Consider the following 20,455-nt stretch of genomic DNA (forward strand, 5'->3'; position numbering starts at 1 on the left):
ACCCCCTTGAAATGAGGGTCAGAAGTTAAAAAACTATGTTAATTAATGAAATTGAGCTTCAAAGCGGCAAATTCTAATTGTATGGCGAAGAAATAAACCGACAAATAGGTCATCCTCCTCAAGGTTGAGGTGGTCACATGCCCCACCCCAGTGGGTGTGGCTCTCCGCGACTTTTCGACTTTTGTCAATACATGGGTTGTGATATGTCATTTCTCGCAGCTCGATAAGGACATTCCGATGCAATAATTAAAATTCACAACCCACACGCCCAGTGGGTGTGGCTCTCGGCGACTTTTCGACTTTTGTCAAGACATGTGTTAAACTAATCAGAGTATCAGACAGTATCATTATCACTGTATGATACTCTATGATTACAAATTAGATTTTTAAAGTATTATGCAAAGCATCACTGAGGAGTGAAGCTTTGCATAATACTTATAATGATACTGTGTGATACTCTGATTAGTTTAACACAACTAATTAATTATGCATAATTTGAAAGCTGAATTACAGTTAGGGGTTTTTACTCGCTTTTATTTTTCACATAGGGCTTTTTAAAATGAATGCGAGAATACACTTAGGGGTTTTAAAAATTAACGAGCAACAACACTTAGGGATTTCTAAAATTAGGAAGAAGTTTCACTTAGGGGTATTTAAAATTAAGATGAGACTGCACTTTTAGGGGTTTTAAGAATTAGGCCAACGATGTTTCGACAAAAATCAAAAAGTCGTCGAGAGCCACACCCACTGGGGGTGTGGTTTGTGAATTTTAATTTAATTTTTGCATCAGGATCTCCTCATTGCTCTGAGAAAAACGACATGTCACAACACATGTTTTGACAAAAGTCAGAAATTTACCGCGAGCCACGCCCACTGGGGGTGTGGTTCGTGAATTTTAATTATTGCCGGGAGATCTCCTCATCCAGGTGAGAAAAGTGACATATCAAAACCCATGTTATGACAAAAGTCGAAAAGTCGCCGAGAGCCACACCCACTGGGGGTGTGGTTCGTGAATTTTAATTATTGCGTGGGGATCTCCTCATCCAGGTGAGAAAGGTGACATATCACAACCCATGTTTTGACAAAAGTCGAAAAGTCGCCGAGAGCCACACCCACTGGGGGTGTGGTTCGTGAATTTTATTTATTGCGTGGGGATCTCCTCATCCAGGTGAGAAAAGTGACATATCACAACCCATGTTTTTATAAAAGTCGAAAAGAGGCGGAGAGCCACACCCACTGAGGTGGGGCATGTGACCACCTCAACCTTGAGGAGGATGACCTAGGTGTCGGTTTATTTTTTCGCCATACAATTAGAATTTGCCGCTTTGAAACTCAATTTCAGTAATTAACATAGTTTTTTAACTTGTGACCCTCATTTCAAGGGGGTGTGGTCGTATTTGAAAATTCTGAAAATATATATTTCGTAGAAATGTAGGAGGCTTAGAAAACGGTCAAAACTTTGAAAATGGGTCAAAAACTGACAAATTGGTGACCATGTCAATTTCCAATGTATTTGGCATTAGAAGGTCGGCCACTTAATCTACATACCAAAAAATTCAAGAAAAAAGTTCTAATTATAAAAACATACCGTAGTTTATCACAACTAATTAATTATGCATGATTTGAAAGTTAAGTTGCAGTTAGGGGTTTTTACTCGCTTTTATATGTCACATAGGGCTTTTTAAAATTAACATGAGACTGCACTTAGGGGTATTTAAAATTAAGATGAGACTGCACTTAGGGCTATTTAAAATTTAGATGAGACTGCACTTAGGGCTATTTAAAATTATGATGAGACTGCACTTAGGGTTATTTAAAATTGAGACGAGACTGCACTTAGGGTTATTTAAAATGAGGCCGACGAGATGCTACCACTCCAAAGGATCGAATAGTCGAAGTTGTAAGGTATGCGTTTATCCTTACGTTTATAAGTAAACCCCGGAACATAATTGGTTACTTAACGGTCTAAATGTCAACTATGCACGTACTAGATGGTATCTCGGAGCTTTTCACGCCGGGCGTCGCTCAGAAGTTGCTAAAAAACCATACAATCCCATTCTGGGTGAGACGTTTCACTGCTACTGGCATTTAAAGGGATACGAGGAGTCGTTAAAATCGACTAATAAGCCGTCTAAAGTAAAGGCTACAAATTCCGAGAGTGAATCCCAGCTAACAATTGATGCATCGTCGTCTCATGCTAACGGAACTGGACTTTTCCCATGGGTGGACGATCCAAGTAAAATAAATGAACTTGCACATATTTTTGCAAAGTAATCTATGAATGATTTATTTAACTGTTAGTATTCTTATCTTTTTCTGGTCTTGATTTTCAGATGCGCTGGTATTCTACGGTGAACAAGTGACAAAAACAAGCAGATTTATTTTGTAATGTATGCATTACTCAGAATATGGAACTCATTACGTTCATTCTATTTCAGGTGTCACATCATCCTCCAATTTCTGCCTTTTATGCGGAGCATCCTCGAAAGAAAATATCCCTAAACGCACATATTTGGACAAAATCAAAATTTCTCGGACTATCAATTAGTAGACATTTATTAATCAAAGTTTCTGGAATTTTATGATGACAACAACGAAATAATTCTAATTTTCCGTACAGGTGTACAAAATATTGGACATGCCACTCTGACCTTGCTCAATGGACCACGAGAAGATTATGTCCTTAATTTTCCAAATGGTTATGTTCGCTCCATTTTAACAGTTCCTTGGGTGGAACTCGGGGGTCCCGTTACCATTTCGTGTGCCCAAACGGGATATAATGCAAAGGTGGAGTTTATGACAAAACTTTTCTTCAGTGGAGAAAGAAACAAAGTAAATTACATGTCACACAATGCAATATATTTTTTGCATGATTAAATTCACTTTTGTACTGCATCACTCTTTTAAACGAAGATAAATGCGCAAGTTTTTGGCCCTGAAGAAAAGAAGAAGCCTTTTCTGGTTGTTGATGGTGAATGGAACGGGGTGATGTCTGGAAAGTGGGCTGATGGTAGAACCGAACGTGGATTTGTGGACGTAAATAGTTTGAAAATTCAGACCAAAAAGACAAAACCGATAGCTCAACAAGAACCTTACGAGTCAAGACGTTTGTGGAAACATGTGACAAAAGCGCTAAAGTAAGTTTTCAAGTTATGTGAAAGATGTTTATACGATCAAGCTTGAACATTTTAGTATTTTAGTTTTTACAAAATTCACGTTATAATAAAGCTAAAATTCGACAAATTTAGGTTCAATGATGTCGAAGGTGCGTCTAAGGCGAAAATGGCAGTGGAAGACCGCCAAAGATTAGATGCAAAGGAGCGGGAAGAAGGCAAATCAACCTGGCGTCCTAGAATGTTTGAAAAATCGGGAGACAACTGGAATTTTGTTAAGACTTTAGATAAACGGCAGACATCATGATTGCCTGTAATTTTTAGGTGTAATTTTTAAGTAGCCTGCAAAATTTCTACTATAAATTTCGAGTAAGCCGAATAATATTTTTGTATAACGAGTTATTTGACTTGTACTTTGGTGTCTGAATCGTGCTACATCTTTTATTAAATGCCAAAACTGAGGCAAATAAGTATTAATGTAGGTGAAAGTTTGTGCAATTATTTAGCTTTCTCTCAATTTGTGTAATGCTGCGTGATGTATTGCTTTGTAATTTGTTTGGAGACAAGACAACTTTCACTAGTTCGATGCCACAAAGCATCGGCACTTCTCTTTGAGTCACATGAACGACCTTATGTGTACAATTACTCTGACACCCTTACCAACAACAATAGATTATACACCGACCTTACAAATTTCGGTGCAGACGTACATTGCGAGGCGTCGAAACCAAGAGATAAAACTATCCAAATTTCGAGTGAATGTCTCTGCCTCCATCCTTTGAGTATTTCCCGAAGAGGCGACTGCATCCCCACAACACTTGTCCCGGAGTTGTACTTTCTCTTGGATGTTCTTCTCCTGGTAGGCCGTCCCAATTGTAGAACATCGTCCTGATAATGTTCTGGAGTAAGGCACGGACCCATTCGTTTTGGAATAGTCTTTGTTTCGGCTTCGATCCTTTCTGAGTAACTGGAACGAAATAAAACGGTATTAAGAAATCACAATATTCACAACAAAATCCCTTTTGAGTCACCCCAGCAAAAACTCAATACTGTTAACCCAGTTTTGCAGAAATGCCCAAAATTATCGTTGTAGTTGTGTTTGCACAGGCGGACTGCTCTTGCAAATCCGTCAAAAGCATATGTACGTAACCCCAAACAATTTGGTATTTGGAAGAACATTTAGTTCTCGCAAGAAGAAAATATTTCTTAATGATTTATTACCTATACACTTGTAAATAAAAGGCTTTGACCAACCTGAGCGACCAATTCTTGTGCTCCAAGGAAAGAAAAGTGCTCCAATTCGACGAGGGTCAGTTGTTGAGCTAGAACCAGTGGACTTGGGGATATAGTAATCACAGAAGGCTGGAAGGGAACAAATCGACAATCATCATTCACACTCACAATTTATATCCATAAAAATATGCCAAAACCAATATTGGGAAATAATTCAATGTCTAGTAACCAGTTTAAGTTCGACGAGATACGAGGAAAGCCACTTGCATTAAAACCATTAAAGTCGTCAGTTCATACATATCTGAAGCTAACAAGTCCGATCCGTGGACAATTTTCTTACCAAAATTCTAACTATTTCCTATTGCAATTTCCTATTCCAGGGTGCATAAACAAATAAACAGGTCATGCAATTTACACGTGTATAATATGTGTGTATCACTGAGTCACGTGCATAGATAGGTAGATCTGCATAAACATTGCATTCAGAGTGAATTACTCCGTGAATCACCACGATTCCGAATGGCATGCAAATATGTCTAAGTTGAACTGACGATGAATTTTAAACAGAGCTCCACGCCGACATACTTCGCGGCGTTAAGAAATGTTACCCAATAAAATAAATAGAATGACCTGATCGAAAATTCGAAAGTTTTTGACATGAATTTTAAAAATAAACTTCTATGCATTGGTTATTCTTGGAATGAACTAATAATTAACGGGTTCGAATGAGAAATAAAGTAGTTTCGAAAATTTCTTAAAATCGGCGCTTAAAAATCTGCCTCAAGTTGGCGGCGTCAGGCTCTAGTTTCGATGGAGAAAGTTGCTTGCTCATCATCCATACCCACCACACGATGGCATACAATATAAAGTAACGATACGAGACCATTATATCATTTTCACAGCCGTCCTTAGTTGCCACAGCTCTTTCTCTCATGTGCACTTTGGCAGCGTTAGGTTTAGTACATGAGTTGAGTGAAAGTGATCATGGTGCGGCTTTCTGCAGTAACAGTGCAGTAATTCCGGCTGGTCTTCCTCTGCTTACTTGTTTCCCTTTCGATTCACGACCACTTTTCCACGTTCAGTTTTATGGTCATGGCTCTCTTCAACTTTGTATTCTCTTTTACACGCAGTGAGGAAAAGTTTATTTAAATTTAGTCGAGTTTAAACCCAGCAATGTCCAATAAATGTACACTTTCCCTGCTGAACCTGTGTGATTAGTTGCACAGGACGAAAGAATAAGGACTTAATGCAGTCGTGAAGAAACTAAAGAATCTCATTACCATCTCACGCATGCATTTCCCATCTTAAATAAATTACCCAACCTTTCAAATCCGAGTGGAAAGATAATTCGTTACGGCCAATTAATCCGCCGTTGCATTATCTTTGCACACTGTCCTGAAACCTTAATTTGGTTTAAACTGTAACGCCCATGTTGCAAACAAGATCAAGAATGCAACAAGAATGGGCATGAAATTAAATTAAAACAGGCGCAATTGTCAGAAGGCTTCACTACGTAAGTATCCATAATAAATTTATCCATGCTATGCTGAGTGTGTATTTATTATGCCGTTACGACTGTCGGGGCTGTACCGCTGCAATCGGTTCTCCAATTAAGGATTCAGTCTTGTATCTTCGTAACGTTGTTTCAAAGGCTTCCAAGGCGGTTAGTTTTGAGACGAGATTCGTCCAAAGAGTGGAAACCTCCTCACGCACCTGCATCGTACATAAAGAGAAACCTGTACTGCATATCAAGACCACACATCCTTCGTATTTAGGACGCGTAAACTCATCCACAATAAAATTGCAATTATATCGAAGCACATTCAAATTCTACAACTTTCCATCCCATAAAAGAGAAATTGCGTTACATTTCCGCTCATAAAATTTTAAATATTTATCCCCAGTCCTATAATATAAGTAGATACGTAGGCTCTGGCTGCGTATTGTGCCCGGGAAGCAGTAAAACAAAGCCAGGCTGTAGAGGAAACAATGGGCAGACTTCATCCCATATAGAATAATTACCTCCGACTCTTCATCCATGCAAACACGAGTTAGGGTACGGACGTACTGCATTAGTCGATCATCTGAGACTGGAAAATAGTGGAAAAAACACGAAGAGCATTACATCGTATCAAAAATGATGCTATACGAGTACAAACAGACGCTTACAATCTTGGGGGAGTAATTCTGTCCAGAATCGGACAAAGCGAGCGAGCTGATGGAGTCGATCTTTCCGTAAATTCAACTCGTCCACTTGTAGGTCACCGTCCTAGAAGATCAGCAACAATTGATTCAATTTTATTCGGAATGCAAATATGTACAATTGCAAATGAACGATAAGAGAATATGCACATGGAAGAAAAATATGTGCATCCAATTCTTCTCATACAGCATCATTTGCATGTTATCAGTTGCTCTTTTTACAGGGACAAGATATGAAGAAGCAGGAAGGAAGGACGATATGTGCAGTTTTATTCTGGTCGTGAAGATGTAGAATATTAGCCACATTGTACGAAAGGTTATAGAGACTTCCTACCAGCGAGTCTCATGCAAATTCTCAGAGGGGCCTTGTTGCAAAACTCTCAATTCCCTTCCACACCATTTAGCGATTCCGCTTACTTATGTACGGCCTATTTCAGAACTCGTCTTTCCCCCCTTGTGCTTTTGTGAAAAGTGGAGTACGTGAACTCTGTTGGTGCTTTTGTTCGGAAATAGGAGTTGATGTGATGTTTCGCATAAAGTGAACGAGTGGGTGAGTAGTACACTTGTTTGTGCTCGTGGGTGTTTTCGATTGGAATGGATAAAGCACTCGACTTTTTCACATGAATATTGGCAAAATGCGTACAACTGGAGTAAAAACAAAAAAACGAAAGCTTCCACACAAAAACTTTGTCCATTTGAGAATTTCTCACAAAGTGGAACATCTTTACTTTCTTTCTACTCAAGATGCCGTTTACGCCAATGCTCAACCACTCTCCAAGTACGTGTGCCGTGTAATTTCGAAGATATAATATTTAGGTGGAGTAATCTCTCTATTTTTTCTAGAGACCTGAATGAAAGCCAGAACATGAAAATTCTAAACTGAAATGTAATTACGTTAGAGAATGCTTTTAGATTAGTGTTTGGATTATGTGCCTATATTTATTTTGCATGTCGATTACTCGATTTGCTTCAAAAACTATGCCTCACACAAACCATCTCTCTGAATATTTCAATTGGAGAACTTTGGCAATAAGAGAAACTGAACTTGGCTGAGAGTGCTGAAACAAACTGCCATTGCGAGCTTCACTCTGAAGAAACAAAAATGATTATAAGTACACAAAATATTGCCGAGAAGATGGGATTGTATCGGGGAAAACAGACCTTTGGAATTTCTGAGGGTATCGTCTCAAGGAGATCACTCAACCTTGCAACTTACTTACTTTTACTTTTCATCTGACAAGTCAGCCATATTTGCACTACATGGTTGATTTGATATGCTGCTTCTTTCTTATGACTTTATTCTACTTTTGGTTTTATTGGAGAAGACTTTTCCTCTCTCCTGCCTTGTCGGAATGATGTTTAGCATTTTCTCACCGAGCTTGATTCACACTGTAGGGCGTCTGGGAGAGAAAAGAACATCAACCACTTTCATTCGCTTCGGAAATGGTGAAATCCTAAGTACGAAATATGGACTTGGACCTGTCTACGAATTCCCGATAAAGAAACAAAATTGATCCTTTTAGTTCATAGCGGAACTTGGCATGAGGATGACACATACATGGAAAATCCAAATAAAGAAAATTCAATATGCCTGCTTCCACTCTGTCCATATTCTTGTCTCGAACTAGCACATTTTCATTGTTTCATGTAAAAATATCTCAAGTCTCGGAAGATCCAGAGTTGGTCAAAATTATGTTTGGAAATTCTATCTCTTAGTATTGTTCATGCATTCATGCATGCGTGCCCAAAGTTTGTATGGCGCTGCTGCTCGTGGAATGTGTCATGCAAGGAATTGAAGTATGCATAAGCGGATTTAAAGTTGGGACGGTCGGAATCTTTTGGAAATTTGAAATTGGAGAATAACTTGTTCCATTTCTAGTCTGCAAAGAAAATAGAAATGGTTCAGATAAATATTTCCCTCTTCAGTGAATAGGTAGATGCGGACGTTGCGTGAGCTGTAGATGGATATTTATTACTGCATAAGTACATATATGCATATCATCCTCACTAAAAATGAAATCGTACACCATTTCCTACGAGCTATGATGCAGTTTGAGTTTATTCCACAAGAATTGAACCGAAGAAACGATCGTCTGAAAGTGTAGAAAAAGAAGAAGGAATGGAATGGTAGAAGGAGGAAAAAAGATTCAATTCAATTATGCGAATGTAGAATTGATTGAAAGTTGGGATACATTATTCTTGTTGAAAGGAGGAACTTGAATTCATAAACTTGCACTTATTTATTAAACTCAAGTAGTAAAACGTGTTTCTGCAAAAAGTATCGAGTTTGGCTTAATTAAATTCCTAACAAAAAATAAAGTGGTGCCATTCGTTCAGATAAAGTATGCAAGTGTAACTTTCAGCAGCACAGAGAACCTTCTGAAATTTATGGGAGAGAAAAATATATAGTCAGTTAGTCTATCTTCTTTACGTCCAAAATAGTTGACCTCGCTTGGGAGGAATAAATTTAAGCCTCCTAATTCATCACCGTAGACCAATTTGGTAGAATATATTCGACCATCTTCTTCTCAAGCTGTGTTCCCCATCGAAGATTTCGGATGGATAAATTTGTTTCTTTGATGCTGATCCATTCCATCAAGCATAAAGTTCAATCTGTTGATTATGTAAGAGTTCAAAAACTCTTGTTATTCACAGATTAAAGTATTATATATTCAGAAACAACGTGAGGTGTAAATACAAATATACATAACTATTTCATCCTAAATAGTACCCATCAGAAAAAAATAAGCATAAACTTCATTTTTTTTACACTCACAGCATGATTTTAAGTGATTACAAATACGTTATACATACAAGCGTTCACTTTGACGTCTATACTTTGGGAGATCTGGAATTTAAACTGCCACTCAGGGTACGAACTCGAGCGATACGACACATCTGCAAAAATTTTATATTTTTGGCATAAGCTAGATCAACCTTGGCCACATCTTGAATGTCACATCTACGTATAAATAGATTGAACAGTTGACGTAATTTTTATTTAATTCCGTCAAACATGCGTAAACAGAAAGAAAGTGACGTCTTGTGTATTTGGGAATGAAGTAGTGCGGAATGAAGCCGAACATTCCCAAATAGAATTAGATTAGACTTGGACACATAAAATCCCATAAAGAACGGATTTCCCAATGGAATTGGACAATGGGTGGACGTTCGACATGACACGGTCACCATTCCAGCATAGAAACCAAAGAAATTCCTATATTATTCCACTTTGATGTACGCTCGCTACGCTGGACAATGCCAAGTTTCTCTGGAGAAAGCTCCAAAGGCTTCCATGTAGGTTTTTATTGAGAGAAAGAACGCATAAATATATTGAGCTCGCTCGGATCAAATAATTTTATACCAAGACAAATTTCACGGACGTCACTTAATCAGACTATACAACAAATTCACTCATTTTTAACCAATCAGGCTTATTCGTCAAATAAGTATACACAAATAGACACTTGTAGTTTCCACGCTACTTCCAGCAAGGAGACAAAAACCGTTGCATACACCCCAAAGACAAAACACAAAAGTATTTTTGTCGTTTTGCCAAGCTCAGAAGGCATAGGGACCAATTATTTTATCATTGAGAATGGACCTGGGTGTCCTACATTTGTGCTTTTGTCGTTGGCATTAATCACTTCATAATGCTCCTACCGGTTGGGTGTAGCTGCCATCTAATCTATAAAACGTATATCGGAAACTCGTTATAGCCGGCCACCCTTCTTCAGGAGAAGAATGGAAATGTTTTGGCCGGACTTTGCGAATAAAACACTGGAATTGAAAGGAAAAATGTGAGGCATCAGTAGGGAACCAAATTCAATTGCACAAGTATTTGCCAAGATGAGTGCGATGCGTATCGATTTTGCGTAGCACATACGACCTCCAAGGTTATGTCTCATATCCTTTTCTCGTGAAAGAACTATCCTAATTTTGACATTATTCTAGCTTGATCGGTTGGTCGGTGATGATGGTAAGAAAAAAAAAGATGTGGATGAACTTTCTAGTCGAAACTGGCTGCAACCCAACCAACTTCACTCAAACTTTTTCGAGCATTTTGGCTCAAAACAAGGATTTGCTCAAACCTACAGACATGGAATTTGTACCGACAAGAAATTCTGAGGGATATCCATCCATTACTTATCTTGGCCCTCGATATACTGTATGCACACCTCCGCCATAGGCAATTTCGATTTTAGTTGGCTACCTATAAAATTTGGAGTCAAAAGCTAGTGAAAATTTTGGAAAGCACGAGATATGCAGATTTTCAATTTGGGCATCCCCTGCTGAAGTTCCTTTACTATCACCAGTTTTATTTGTCGCCATCCATCCACGGCCTGCAAGTGTGACAAATCAACTCATGGAAAGACATAGATGACACGTAAAGTAACACGGCTTTGAAGAAAGAGACGTTTGAATAGATTTGATCGACTTTCAAAAAAAGCAATAACGTAGGCGGTAGACATCAAATGTGGAATTCGTAAAGTGATTCATTCACTAGGACGGCTTCAATAAGCTGGATGTTCTAAGCCCGTGTGACTCTTGTCGTTCCAACAGTTGACAATTTATACAGGAACAAAACACGAGCAGTTTACACTTTTTCCAATATTTTTTACTGCACAAGGGGCATTCTGCCACCAACAGCATTAGATGGATGTGCTTCACGATTTGTTAAACAGAATAGAGTTCTAAAACTGTTGCAGACTTTCTTTTTGTCGTGGCATGTAAAAGCACATTGTGCACTGAATCAGGAACTAGCACACGAATGGTATTGTTGGTAGCAAGCCACTCAGGAAGACCGTATCCCATCTTCTCTCCTGTCATTTTTAAAATGTCGTTTTCTCCTGTCGGTGACATTTTGCTCTATCTGGATCAGCTTACCCAGAAAACATATAACATGTCCGTGTAGTGACAACGAAACGGGGGCGCTGTTATGGATGTGTGTGTAGTTCCTTGTCCGGTGTGCTTGTGACAGTGTAAAATCATCCTTGCGTGACCGTGTGGGCTGGAATACGTCCGTACCTTCCATGTACAGAAATATCTATAATATGATATCCCCAATTCGGTCATAATGCTCTTGGTCTTGTCGCCCGGTTTAGATTTCTGGCGACCCTTGGAGGTGATGAATGGTTGGTAATGGCAGTGGTAAATCCTTTCCAGAGTACCCTTCAATCATCTCTGAGTATTGAGTGGTGAAAGTGGCTTTGCCAAAGAAATGTGGCCAGTGATGCGTCGACACTTTCGATGTACGTTTCGATCTGATAATGATTTAGGATTGAGAATAAAGTGTCGACGGACAAGACGGACGGGTACGAATAAAAATGGCATCTGCTTACCACGTCATTGACAATTTGACATATTTTCTCAATTCAACGACAGATCCAATATATTTGCTGTTGTACATTTATGCAACTCAATCAGCTTAATATGATTAAACCCTACGCAACTGGTACCCACGCTCCGCACATCCATAGAAATTAAAGTCGACAACTTTCTCTCAACTTGTCCAATTCCATTTCAATTACTGACAAACAAGACACACATGAGGAAACAAAGTAATAACAACACAACGCATATACAATAACAAACAGATCTAACGTCAATAACTAATGTATAAATTTAACGACTTCTATCCGAGGGGATTAACTCCCACCACAACACCAACTAAGCGTCTCCTCTCAACTATCCCAGCAGAGTCTGGTTTCGGTTGCGGTCTGATTTACTCTTAACAAGTAACTATGCAGAGTCAGACATTCCTCTACACAGGCTCAAATCACCAGTCTGTCCACACCAAAGCAATTGCCTTCAAGTTTTCCACTGATTTCAGAACTTCATCACAATTTCCACCACTCTATTCTCCCTTAAACTAAAAGGGAGAGAGGGAGAGGGCAAACTGGAGCAATATATCCGGACGGACGGACGTAGAGTTTCACACGTAAATGATGAAGTGAGAGAAACTAATTCAAAATTCAAATCACGACCTAATCCAACCCAACTTCTTCCTTCTTCTTTCCTTCCCATTTTGTAGCAGTCAGAGAGAAGGTGGCGAAAGTGGAAGGAGCCCAAGAGAGTGCCAGAGAGAGAGAAAGTTATAACTTATCACACTTTATCAATAGTTTGTTAGAGCTAACAATGGTCTTGTTGTGCTGCCCATTTTAAATAGATGCCAACACCTTTATGGAACTTATAATTTAGATGAGCCCACCAAATTGGTGGCGTTACGTCATCCAATAAATTTAAAAAAAGCATCGCATTGTGGCGTGTATCTGCACTTAAGTTGGCACACACGCTTGGGTTATTGTATATCAAACATGATTGAATCACAAGTTATTGGTGTGTTCAAGAAATAGAAAACTACACAAAAACTCGGTGGTTCGGTAATCAAATTCGACGTTAATCCATTTGTTCGGTCCGGTCGGTTTATTCCCCTTCAGAGAGGAAGTTTACGCCACTTTGTTCCGTCCGACTCGGTTTGTCTCATCATGAGCGGGCAAAAGAGTGGGTCATGACACGCAAGGATGACCATCTTCCAACGGGCTCTTTAACCTAACCGAACAGCGCTGCCTACTCTCCTTCCACTCTCAACGTGCGACTAGGGCTACTTACTTCCAGTATAACAATTGGACCTTTGCCGAACACATATTATCGTCGTCAGAGTTCAATTTGAACCGACGTGACTTTACTTTTTTGTGCACTGCTGAAAAAGGAGGCAGTCTTACACTCGACTCTGTCCAGTCGGAACACATTATTCTTCGTTGTTCTCTTTAGTTATGTTTTGATGTGATGAAATTGGATTGAAAGCCCTGAGAAATTTGGTTTTGCAGGAGTTATCGTTGTGGGGTATGAATAATAGTCAGTCATACATGTATGTTCCATCAACCATTATTTCTGATCCGCATTTTTCCAGAGATATTTTGGAGGAAGGAACAGATAATCGTTGCCGAGGTTTGGGAGATTTGACTTTAATTATTGCAATAATGGGGCACTCTCATATTATGCATTTGTTGCAATTCATTTTTGTTTTTGCACACCAGGAAAGTGTATACGAGACCACCGATTAGGGTTCTAAATGGTCCATTAGGTTTATAATTTAATCTAGATTGTCGCTCGTAAAAGTCTTGAAAACTGGTAAGAAAGAACAATAACTGTAAAAATGCTTAGTGTGCATACAACCTAAAGGAGAGAAGCAATATTCGTAATTGGCAATATATCAGAGAGCATAAAATTCATGCATGACTGGAGACCACAAGCTCGTTTTTATACCCACGTATAAACTTACTCCAGATTAAGGTTTCCCGATATGGAACGGTACATATGCTACATGATTCAGATTGTTCTACACAAAATTTTATAAACTTTCTCCATACTGATTCATACTGTATTAGGAATGTATCAGTAGAAAAATCAGCCAAGTATTAACATCTACTGGTGTATGCATACATATGAACATGGCGGTTGCTTATTAAAACTTTCTCAACCAAAAAACTCGAGATCAGCGTGAAAAAGCAAAGTTTTATGAGTAATTTTTTTCACTCATTCCATCAGTAATTTACTGCATTTAAAATTTGAAATCAAGATGCGAGTACACAGATTGCATCGTTTTTTTAATTTTCCAGACATTACGGATAGAGAGAGTTCGATACTTTTTCGACCCAAGTTCGAGGGAAATGGATTTTCTCCAAATAAGCTTCAGTGCTTTCTCTCGTCGAATTTCGGCCAATTCCCGAAATATGGCACAAACCATTAATCACCTGCACATTTTCGCAGATTTCACGATTTCCCATTAAATTCAGGATTCAACGAAACCCTTAAATCAACGTAAATCCTAGTTTAAATCAATAATAAATAACATGTTCTACATACATACGCTCCAGCCTGGCCAAATCCTTTCTATTGCTGGAATGAAACCTATTCCCCGCTGCTGTTTCTTCACTTTCTTCCTACAGCACAAAGTGGATCTGCTTGGTCTCATTCATCTTTATCTGCAAAATATACGTATGAATGGTTGGCGTGTGTGGGACATAGTTCTCTCCCACGGAGGACGAGGACGAGTATTCCTTTCGTGTGAAATTGCAAATCCTTGTAATAATCTCGTAAAGTCGTAAAAGAATGGACAGTGGGGAAATGGCTCGATCTCAGAATGGGCAGCGTTTGTGCTCTATTCTCATTTAAAAGACACTAAATAAAATCATCGGTGCTGTGTACATATACGAAATCCGTGCCCATGCAACTCCACCACCAGAATGCTGGGCGTCACGAATAAGAGCTCAAAGATTAAATGAAAACACATTAGTAAGTGATGCACGTTGCCATAAATAAACAGAATCGAAATCGGATTGAAATAGGAATTAATCCCATGAGCCAACCCAACTTTGGAGAATTCCTCCAGGGGCCATCCGATCCTGCAGAATATAGATCATAGTTAAATCCTGCTTGAAACGATAATTCATTCACACCACAACAATGACTCTATTCAAAGCCATGGAATGAATAATATATTCCCCGACTTTGCGTATTGATGCTGACAAAATTTCTAGTGCATTTAGAGTGCTTGATGAGGTAGTCTTATTCTGCATAAATAAATCTGTTTTCGAAACATGTAAGAATTGTCTTATTCACTTTGAGCTCAGGATTGTTCATGGACCCACTAGAAAAATATTATTCTCACACCATCCATCACTTTGCATCACCAAATAATTCAGAAATAGGTATATGTTGTTATAATCAATTAAATAAATTACGATTGTATCACACTTTGCCACCGCAAACTGTATATTTACATATGTATATATACATATTTTCCTACAAGTTAACTTCTCATTGACGGTTGCACTGCACAAGTGGAGGAAAAGTTTGTTTCAAGCGATTTTGAATAATTTGAAGCCAGAAGTACTTCCAGAGCAAGGTACAACTTTATACATATTGCAGATTTATTGGGGTGTATCCGAGAAAGTAATTTGTCTAAGCTCTGGAAATCAGCATGCGTCCTGGTAATTTAGGATATCATTGGAGCATTACTGTCAAGTGAGGTGTAGAAAAGTTGTTTGCCTTATAAAATGAAAGTTTTATTCCCTGCGGCCGAAGAAGGAGGATGGGAAAGGGAAGAAAGGACGGGTCATCATCACACGACTCATGTGGGCTATCCTGCAAAAACTAGCACGAGATTGATGATTTGGTAATTTATTCTCACCAAGCCGCCAGCTGAGCCCTCCTCCTCCTCCTGATAGCAGGGTTCAATTTGATGAGTTCCATTAGGCGATGGCTTATCCTTGGTGGTGGTCGTGGAGAAATGCTTGAAGATGAAGGCGATGGTGAGATGAGGCGGATTGTGGAGCCGGGAGCAGAGGAGAAAGGCCTCCATGACTTCATCCGAGTCCACCAGGTTGGACGAGCCGTCGTCCTCCACCCAGGGAATCACTACTCTCTCCAACAGAGCGTCCCAACTCGCAGAGATTAATTGCCCTTTCTGGTTGTAGCAGAGGGAGTGGTGGTCCTCCTCCTCTGTTGCCCCCGCTTCCTGCTACAAGTGGAAAAATAAAACTGACATCAAGATATGGGAGCGTCCATAAATCACGTGATCGATTTTTGGACAATTTTGACCCCCTCCCCCCCCTTGGTGACCGGTGGTGATAATTTCGCTACCCCCCCCCCCCACCGGTCACGTGACACGAGATGATGCTCAAATTAAATCATGTCCGGAATAACAATATTTTTTAAATCATTAATCAAATTAGACCTACATTACACACATGTGTAAATAACTATTTAATACGCCAGTCAGACATAAGAATTTAGGTCGAAGCAAGTTTATAAATATGCAAAATGAAAATCAAATTTATATAACGTGCGTGTGGTATCATACCACACGCACGATATAAACTCTCATAACATTTATTGGCAAAAAACTTTACTCATGTCACGTGACATCTGACCATCTACCCCCCCCCCCCCCCGTGATAATTCAGACCCCCTCCCCCCCTCTAATCGATCACGTGATTTATGGACGCTCCCTAATCCTCAACATATTTGACAAGGAGTACAAACCCTAAAGTGCATGGGAAACTAATTTCTGTCTTTCTGAAAATGCATTCTTTTACATACTTATTATTACATGCGTATGTATCCGTGTGTATGTAGTTATGTATTTTCGCTATTACGGGTACACTTAAGCTGTGCATTTATATGTATATGTACATAGCTTGCAGGTTGTGCGTGTGATCTCGTGACGTTACACTCATCCTCAGCTTGGTGGCAGGCTAGAAGAAATTGCATGTGAAGGAATCTAAACTAAAGTGTGGTACGACTCTCATAGACATTAACCGCATATCACTTTGTGCGTCAGCATATAGGTAAATTATTATACTAAATATGGAGCAGAAAGTATGGCATGATTTAATCAATGGGATGTAGGATTATAAAATATGACATGGACCACATAATCCAGCACACGATAGAAACTTCAACTATATGACACGGCCCCTACGTTCACAGGAAACGCTAATTTGCGAAACAACTTTCATCAAAAGAACGGACCTGCATGAGATTCCTCTGACGTGAAGTGGTGGGGCTGTTTTGATGATAATTTTCCTGAAAACCAACGAGGCCTTTCTTTACTTCCCGCTTCCCGGCATAAATTTCTTGAATTTCCTGGTCAAGATCGTCATCATTTCCCTCCTGGAATTGAAACTGGTCCTCTGTGAGTGTGGAAGTAGATGTCGAGTTTTGCAGTCTGATTTGTAAATGATTCTGATGTTCAGAATTTGCATTTCGGTGGTGTGGCAAACAGCCACCACCGCCTTCCTCCCCCGTCTCCTCCTCCCTGTGGCTTTCGCCTTGATCTTTGCCAACATCATCCTCGAATCCGTATTTGTACATTTCTTGATGATGATGATTATGGTGATAGTGGTCCTCCAGTTCCTCCAAGGGTGATCCGTCCACGTTGTCATACTGCGACTCACTCCTGCTCCTGTGCAGCATGGAGCAACAAGGGGGGTGGAGTGGGATTGGTCGTTTCGTGAGGCTGGGCGACCCGTTCGAACTCCCATTCAATTCCAAATGCTCTAAACTTCGGAGAGATCGACTATGCGAAAGACTTGCGTTCAGTTTTTGAACCCGGTTTTCATGACATGGACATTGTTTCTGAACAGGAAAACTACACCCACAGCAAGAGTGGGTGGGAACTTGGCAGCAGGAATGTGAGTGGTGGTGGCAGTGATGGTGGGGATGAGGGTGACACTGAACTTGAGTATTGCAAGCTACTCGCACTGGCCTTGACATCAATCTCGACGGCGGCGGTGGTGGAGGAAGAATTTGCTGAAAAAACATAAGGGTGAGACGATGAGAGAGATAAATAAACCTTCAATTTTTAGCTCATTTCAAAAGGCACAAAGTAATTTAAATTAAGGGAGCTAAACCAACAAGAGAAAAGTTGAGCAGAGTGAAGAACCCATTCCAAAGTGTCGATAAAGATAAACAAAGAAAACAAAACAGGCCAAAAGATAATGGAATGAGGACAATTAGACTGCTTTCTCCAAGTTCTTTTACAACCAAAGCGACATAATTAATCACGTCAACCACGGAGCCAATCTCGACTCTGCTGTGTTGACGAATTCTGAGACAAGATGAGATGTTGTCTACATTGCTAGTAAGTAGTAGTGCTTATCTCGTTTCCTCCTCGCTTCTCTTATCCATCCATATACATAAGCACATATCTACAACACTGAAAGCCACGCTGGTGTGACTCTCTCCTCTACATCATGTCTCGCTGGGGATCTTAAGAGGCTGAGCGGATGTTGGTGGGTGCGGTGAGTGGGTTTCAGCTGCTGAGACACTCAACTGTTCATAACATTTTCAGACGAAATCATGATAAAGACGGAGAAAGCAAACAGTGAGACAAACGGAATTTCAAGAATAAGAGACGTCGGAGTTGTATGCATGCAGTGCCACCGTGAAACGACGAGAGATGGGATGGATGATAATAATAAAGCCTATTTTGGTTGCACAAAGTGAAAGAGATACTTTAACACGGCGTGTGATGCTGGTTGGTGGTGCAAAGCATTGCTAACTTTGCTGCTCATCAGATTTAACTAATTATGCATTTCATTAACAAGTTTGTACCGCTTTAGCCTTCCGAATTCAACAACAAACATATTAATACGTTTGCAAATGCATTAATACGAATGAGTGGATAAAATGATTATATATAAGTCGTCTGTATGCATATAAGCATGTTATGTATTTCTCCATACGGAGAAATTCTTGGGCGAGTTTAAAATCAGAATTTATATTCGAGGAAAGGATTCCCTGAGCGAAATAATCACACAATTTCCAGTAAACTCACATAATTCTACTCCATTCCATTTATTTGGATTGGAATCAAGAATGTAGATGGAAGAGTGGAAGGAAGGAAGGAAAGTCGTTGGTTCATTTTCTCCTGTTTTTGTCCCTGCCTTCCTTCTCCTCGTCTCGAGGAACTGCATGTTGGTCCACATTTTCTCCTCCCTTGTTCTTCATCTTGGTCTAATGATTATTTTGCCAAATCCATCTCATTACTCGTCGGTCGGGGTCTGCGACCAAAGACTCCAGCTTCCCACGCGCCGCACACAGACCTTTTCCATGCACATACAAGGACATAAGTACGTTCATCTATCTACCACCTCTTCAGGCAGTCTGGCCACTGCTTCTTTTACCCTTTGCATCCCCAACCTGCACATTCCAACACTCACACCAGACGGAAGAATGGAGCAGAAAACCCTTTGTTTGGATTTAGAATTTAGATTTCGCAATTCTTTCAGAGACCGTTCATCCACATATAAGCACATACATACATACGTACGTACGGATAGTCTGGAGAGGAGGCTGATAAGAGCTTGGAGTCAGTGTGCAGAAAATGAAGTTGATTCGCAAATTCAATGAGGTTCGTTTTCATCCTGGCCTTTCTACTGGTAAAATAGTGCATTAAAAGCAAAAGGGCATTTCCCCATCAGCTCAGGAAACACTCAATACCACGACTTTACGTAATGCTGGATGGGAATACGTAGCTATACTTCTCAGGAATTTCAATTTATCAAAGGGAGAAATTAGAAACATTTCAAAGAAACTTATTTATTATTAGAGTACTAGATCCAGAAAATATTTGTTTTATTCAATAAATTCTTGCTAAGCACAAACATTAAAGTGACAAATCAGTGAACCAAATCATTCGGTGACATACATAAAATCTGAACTTGAGATTTTGCCAACTGTACATTTGTCACCGACAAGGTTGCAATACTTTTATGGTCAAATGCTATCAAACTTAGCACAAGTCATAGTGAAAAGGGAAAGACGAATATTGTATTAAGATTCGTATTAAGATTTCGACGACTAAGATGCTTATAGAATAGAGCGGAGACAGATAAATAGAATACCACTCTAACAAAACGTGGGGGCTGGCGTACAATCCAATATTAGTTTGATAAGTGAAACCATAAATAAAGTCGACACTCGTGTTTCTATTATTTGACCAACTGATAAAGCGAAGCAGCCAATTTCCATTGGAGAGAGTTATGCAATGCAGCTTTGGAGGATTTACATACTTGCAGCGTGAAGTTTGGTAGAATTATTTGCACCCTTTTTGAAAATAACTATAAATTTCAACGTTTACTTATATATCATATTACTACATGTGACCCCATTTCAATGTAGGTTTGGAGTCCATTCCAGCCCACATGTGCAATGTACCTTTTATCGTGTAATGTGAAAGTGTGAGCATGAAAGATGGTGTTGCGAGTGAAAGTAAACTACCGCACTTTCTCCGGAATTCCATATGTTTAAATTACTTTTTGTCTCTTCCAACTGTTTTGTGTCTACTTAATTCTGTGATCCTGACTTCGAGCCAGTGCTAACTAGTCCATTTATTT

General features: G+C 39.5%; 1 protein-coding gene and 1 non-coding gene across 3 annotated transcripts in view; one reads left to right on the forward strand and one right to left on the reverse strand.

The window, feature by feature from the left end:
- LOC110841691 (ras-GEF domain-containing family member 1B) overlaps window positions 1–20,455 on the reverse strand; it is a 31,893-nt gene that overhangs the window by 4,501 nt on the left and 6,937 nt on the right. Inside the window, exons 3-9 of one of the 2 annotated variants that reach the window (XM_035846990.1) lie at window positions 17,088–17,867; window positions 15,745–16,071; window positions 6,516–6,615; window positions 6,369–6,436; window positions 5,937–6,059; window positions 4,368–4,475; window positions 3,799–4,080 (exon numbers count right to left, since the gene is read on the reverse strand). In XM_035846990.1, the coding sequence (XP_035702883.1) occupies window positions 3,799–4,080; window positions 4,368–4,475; window positions 5,937–6,059; window positions 6,369–6,436; window positions 6,516–6,615; window positions 15,745–16,071; window positions 17,088–17,867 (1,788 nt within the window). Of the gene's footprint in view, window positions 1–3,798; window positions 4,081–4,367; window positions 4,476–5,936; window positions 6,060–6,368; window positions 6,437–6,515; window positions 6,616–15,744; window positions 16,075–17,087; window positions 17,868–20,455 lie in introns of both variants that reach the window. The other variant, XM_022087380.2, reaches the window with a different exon arrangement.
- Window positions 2,119–2,588, forward strand: LOC110844038. Its single transcript, XR_004833806.1, has 2 exons — window positions 2,119–2,236; window positions 2,334–2,588. It is a non-coding gene; the product is annotated as an uncharacterized LOC110844038 (transcript).

This window comes from Folsomia candida, unplaced genomic scaffold (assembly GCF_002217175.1).
Source record: "Folsomia candida strain VU population unplaced genomic scaffold, ASM221717v1 Fcan01_Sc001, whole genome shotgun sequence".
NCBI classification, from domain to species: domain Eukaryota; kingdom Metazoa; phylum Arthropoda; class Collembola; order Entomobryomorpha; family Isotomidae; genus Folsomia; species Folsomia candida.